Source organism: Anopheles coustani, chromosome 2, assembly GCF_943734705.1.
Source record: "Anopheles coustani chromosome 2, idAnoCousDA_361_x.2, whole genome shotgun sequence".
Lineage (NCBI taxonomy): Eukaryota > Metazoa > Arthropoda > Insecta > Diptera > Culicidae > Anopheles > Anopheles coustani.
The window spans coordinates 24,663,649-24,669,427 of NC_071289.1; the positions used below are offsets into that span (position 1 = coordinate 24,663,649).

Sequence of the window (5,779 nt, forward strand, 5' to 3'; positions counted from 1 at the left end):
TAGCCAAAAGCGCTACCTTTGAACAAGTGGCAAATGAATATAATTTTACACGAGCTTCATACAAAATAGGATTTGGTTATTTTTCAACTAAATTTTAAGAATGATAAGCTATCATTTTTTAAAGATTTAATGATGACAATCATGGATTTAGCTAATTCATTTCTAATCGATGCTCTTATAATTACAGTATGCAGTTGAAATATTTATTTCGTTATTAATGTTTTACAGAATGAATCCATTGGTTTCAAACATTTTTAAGAAAACAAAATTCAAAATCAAATGGAATGTTTGAAATCATTTTCCAAGGATCAATGACTTCTATCGTTTGAGTTGTGTAAATTTTGAGGCTTTTACGGTTCTTTACATGCTTGGAACCGAGCTTGCTCGCTAACTTTTAGATTTATTCTACTGACCTGTTGCTAGCACATATTAAATGATGCGTCTGAAAAAAGTATGTAATCGATGAAAACCGTGATCATCGTTTTAAAAACGAAACACATTCCGACGTGTTTGTCATCCCTTTGTACGGGTTCTCATCTCATAAATAAGAATCGATCCACCGTATTGCTACGTTCTATTCATGTAGGTTGATTCAAATTGGGAAGCAGATCGTCCTTAGTGTTTGTTTTGGCCTAAAAGATCTATCTGTAAAGATGAGATGGTGAACCGGTACAGTCAACTATGAGCAGAAACCCAAGAGATAAGGACCTTTTTCAAACGAGCCTGAGTAAGGGTAGCAATGTATTGCCACCGTCCGAAACATAACTCGAATGACAGTGAAGATGGGTTTGTTACAGCTGCGGGAAATAAAAATGATCAAAGAATGTCCAATGAAAATCACGTCTGACAATCGACTCACAACTCCATCACAAGAAACTGGAAAAATGTTCGCCAAAAGTACAAAACGAGCAAACTATCAACTGCCTGGGCTTACCAACGGCATTCAGGATTGTGCTCGCTACAACGTGGAAGCGTGTTGTAAAAGCTCACCACCGCAATCCTGCGAATTTTCACTCGAGGACACTTCGTCCTGCACTTCCTTCTGGTGACCGTGGCCCGTGAGGTCGCTAGGGTGTTCTTCATCATGCTGACGGACGGGTAGGTCCACTATCATGTGTAGCCGGTTCATTTCGCGTGTGATCCTTGTCTGTGGGAGGCTCCAAAGGACCAAATGCAACAATACGGTTTAGAATGGGACAGGGTATTCCCGACGATTGAATGTGTAGAACACCGTACACGGGAAGTACGCGAGATAAAAAGTTATCCATCATAAATTGGAATACAAATGGGAATTTATCCTGGAATGGAATGGTTATCCTGCTTCGCTTTATAGAAAAATGGTGGAGATGGGAAAAATGTTTTGACCAAAAAGACTACGGCGATACATTTACTCTTTTTTCAATTTTCTAGTAGCATTGTAAGTTCTCTTGGCACTTTATAAGCCAACAAATATCAAGAACATTTTTACAAGTCACACCAGTTTTATTTTTTACCTTATTCAAAGAAGAAGAATGCAATCTGCAGTGTGACATAATCTAAATGGAAAAATGTTCCGCTTGCGACACACCATCATGGTTGACAGCAACATGGGGGAGGGCAAAATAAATAAAGCAGTGTCCTTTTGGGGTCACTCCACCATACTTTCCCTTGCAGGATGGAAAGTCACCGTTTTTTTGTGCTTTAACATCACCCCACCACTTTGTTAGTGGCATATTTTTCACAAACTGGAACATGAGTATATAGCAGATCTTCGGGATGATCCCTCTACTTTGTTGCGCGCTTTCCCACTGGACATTGTTAATTATTCGTTTATTGTTCTTCCATTTCAAGGATAAATTGGTTTGTGGTTGGTCGGTCGTTCATCACAGAGTACGTGCTTTTTCTAACGAAAAATGCATACAACAAAGAAACAGGCAGTACATCAAAATAAGTAAAATAGAAACCGCGGCTTTTGCTAGTCAATTAGTGGGAATATGTTACCATATTGTGCCAATTATTGTATTAAAACGGTCGTTTCATACGATTGTCCATTATTCATGCAAATTTACTTAAAAACCCTTTTCAACTTTTATCAAAATAAATTCAAAATATTTTCTTAACGGGTTTTGTGAAATTTGTTATTTTATATTGAAAGCGAAAAATGACACATGATTAGTTTAAACCACTCTTGAACGAAGTATAATTAAATATTAATCAAACTTTTACTGATAAAGTCAATCGTTTTCCCCTTCATTTCTATCAAACGTCGCAGAAAAATGAAACAATCACAAGGTGGGGCAGGGAAACTTCATGTTTTGTTCTCGCGCATGATTCCCGGGTAGCGGACGTTCACCGTCAAGCCTACATTTTCATAAGTAAGTAGAGCTCTAGGTTTTCGGATTGATGCAGCTTTTTTAGGTTGCACACATTTCGCCTTTTTCCCAACGCAATCTCTTTATAACATACGTTTTGCACGTTCCTTGACTTGGTCACGTTAGTTTATATTGACCTTTTTAATTAATGTAGCATAAATGAGGTTCCTTAGGTGTTTGTGATTATGGCTTTAAATACATTGTAATGGTTGTTTGTTTAAAGATTATTGTTATTTTGGCGCTGGTACAAAATGATTTTTTACTGGTATTCCGAACAGTGATAAGGCTCCAGACTACCTCAAACATTCTCATTCTTATTCAGTCATGGGAAGCGCGGGGATTTTATTGGAACATCAAAAACAAAATACTCCAAGATAAGACATTGTACCTTCAATCCATCTACACTATTGTGGATTGCGAGAGTTTCGATAATATTAAAATCCAACGCATGATTGATACTTAGGTGTTATAATAAGTGGGGAATGTAAACGTGTAGATAAATTCGTTATATTATTTTTATATTCCATATTTTCTACCATCGAAAAACGTTGTCAAAATAAGAATACCTTTGTTAACTATCTCCATTCCTAAATTGTTTTGTTAGTTTTTTAAGTGATCGTTTACATTCGTTGGATTCATTTATTTATTTTTTTTTATTTTGATGTTATTTTTAAAATAATTTTCAGAATTCTTCCTAGTCACCCTTTGTTTATACAGAGGGCTCAGCTGAGCGTAATCAGCTGCGCTCTTCCCGCCAACCACGAGTTTAAACCAAGACACGAGCAGAACGTAGAACGTGATCTTCATTCGGTTTGATAGTGCATCTACACAGGCGAATATTTAGAATCAGTCGCTATTGGACGTGTTTCGAAGTCGCATGCTGCTGCGATAAGACATGAGTGCTCGCGGGTGTTTTTTGTTGACGTGTTTCGTGGCGTTTTGGTCAGCGCTGGTCCTCCCGTCTGCCAGTGGATTCGGCATTGATGATCTAATGAGCAAGCTCAACTTTATCCAAGACAAGCTGCAGGACATAGACCACAGCGTGAAGCTGAACGGGAACAAACAGCATCTCGCCGAGCATGGCCGGCAGGCAGGGGAGAACCGGCTCGATCAACCCTTTGCGCAGGAACCAGTGGTTCCCGACGTTGTGGTGAAACTGGAAAGTCTGGAGCGTAAAGTGAATGGGAGCGAGGTGAGTTTGCAGCAAAAATTGGATGCGATTGCCCGGAGTTTGCAAGCAAGAATAACGGCGTTGGAGGACAAAATGGACCGAATGGCGGACAATATGAAGGCGAGAGAGAACGCTCACCAGAATGCACTGCGTGCGATGGAGAACGTGTTGGTGGCCAAAATGAACCAGTTGCAGGAATCTTTGCGCAATACAGTGCCTACAATGCAGAACGAGTGCAATGATGTAATGCTTGTCGAAAACAGGCTAATCGGCAACCCGAATCATGCTGGAAACAATCAAAACGATGCCGTGCAGCTCCCCGACCAAGAGGAAGCTTCTACCGACTTGATCCCTGCAGCTAAGGCGGATGATCAAACCTACAGATCGTGCCGGGAAGTACGCTCGGGGCTGTCGGGACAATACCAAATCCAGCTAAAGCCCCATTCCAAACCGTTGCACGTTTACTGTGAACAGAATAAACATGGCGGAGGCTGGACTGTGTTCCAGTATCGGTACAACGGGCAGCAAGACTTCTACCAAAATTGGACCAAGTACCGGGACGGTTTCGGTGATCTTAGTGGCGAGTTTTGGTTGGGTCTAGAAAATCTTCATCAGATGACTTTCCATCGTCGACACGAGTTGTTGGTCGAGGTAACGGACTTTTCAGGCAACTACGGGTACGCGCATTACGATGACTTTGTGATCGGAAGCGAGGAAGAGCAGTACGTGCTGAAACAGTTGGGCAAATACAATGGTACCGCTGATGATTCGATGTCCTACAACTTGGGTGGGAAGTTTACCACCGCGGATCGCAATAATGACGAGTATGACAACCCGATAAACTGCGCCGTTGATCGGCAAGGGGCATGGTGGTACGTCATGTGTACCAAGGCAAATCTAAACGGGCGTTACCAGAACTCGCTGAACAGTCTATCGTCTATGTACTGGTACTTTTCAACGCACGAGCGCCGATGTCTGGCCTATTCGAGGATGATGGTTCGAGAGGTCCTTTACTATTGATTTTGTAACACCTTTCACCCCTCAAGTTTTATAATAAAATAGTTGACACAACTACATGAATTAAAAAACTATATGAAATGTTCGTAACCATCCGAATAAGAGTTGCATTTTGGAGTAGACGATATAATGAAGCCCGTTTTAAAACGAATATATAGGCCAAAAAAGGAGGAACATTATTTTAAATACTTAAGAACAAATATAACTCACGAACAATTCAGAGCAAATCATAAATATACGGTTGAATCAATAAAACAAAAATCCTTTTACGTGAATGAAGCGATACATAATGTCACATTTCAGCTTATATCATACTATAATTTTGCCTTTACTAAGGCTTTGCCACAATGAAATGTGTTTGAATAAAATTGTTATGCTAAATTAATTTTTTTTATGAAAATATACTTTATATCAGTTAATGGAGTCGATTGTATAAGTTTCGTTAAAAAGTTGTCCACTTGGTAAAACATTTTAACAATTATTATTAAAATCAAAATGTTCGTTACTTGTAACATGAACATGTTGATTATAAAACTTAATCCAATTCAAATCAACTTAATAAAACTATTTTTGGAAAAACTCAATTTTGCCTATTGTAGCAAACAAGGGATGGAAAAAACGGATTTCTGATTCTGCTCAACGTAACTGACCCATTTTCCCACTTCGTTGTATTGTACTGTATTTTTCATTATAATGTTATAATGCTATCATCTCGTTAGCATACCTGAATGGTGGCATTTCTTACCGATGGAAAGACAGCAACAAGCATGTTACATAATTAAGTTACTTTAAGGCACTACGCTACCCATTCAAACCCCCTCCTGCCTCTGTAGGCTGTTTCGGAATTCTAGAAGCATACATTTCCTTCTTTCATGTTTTGCTTTGCTTGCTCCACTGCCGGGTAAGTGAATAAGCGTCATGATAGCTTCTGGGGGGCCAAGATTGAATTAGTGTGCCAAGGTGAATAAATTTTAATTTATTTCCGGCACTTTCCAACCGAATGCCGAGGGTTCACGCGCAACAGCACTGTGTGCCGTGTTTTTGATTAACAGGGAGCGTTTTAAGTAGTGTAGCTACATTTAACATCGGGGCGCCTTTATTGGCTAGATCAAAGGAATACAAGTTTTATACTTTCTTTTCCAGCAATAAACATTCTAACTGCTCCAATCCATCCGGTCGATTTCTAAACTGATGTTTCTAAAGCTTTCAAATATACAAAGGTCATAGATGGTTTTACTAT

The 5,779-nt window shown here is 39.4% G+C and overlaps 1 protein-coding gene across 1 annotated transcript; it reads left to right on the forward strand.

Annotated features, from left to right (window-relative positions):
• Window positions 1–3,342: 3,342 nt before the first annotated feature.
• LOC131264135 (fibrinogen C domain-containing protein 1-like) lies at window positions 3,343–4,542 on the forward strand. The gene has a single exon (XM_058266424.1). The coding sequence runs from the start codon at window positions 3,343–3,345 to the stop codon at window positions 4,540–4,542; it is 1,200 nt and encodes a 399-aa protein (XP_058122407.1).
• The last annotated feature ends 1,237 nt before the right edge of the window (window positions 4,543–5,779 follow it).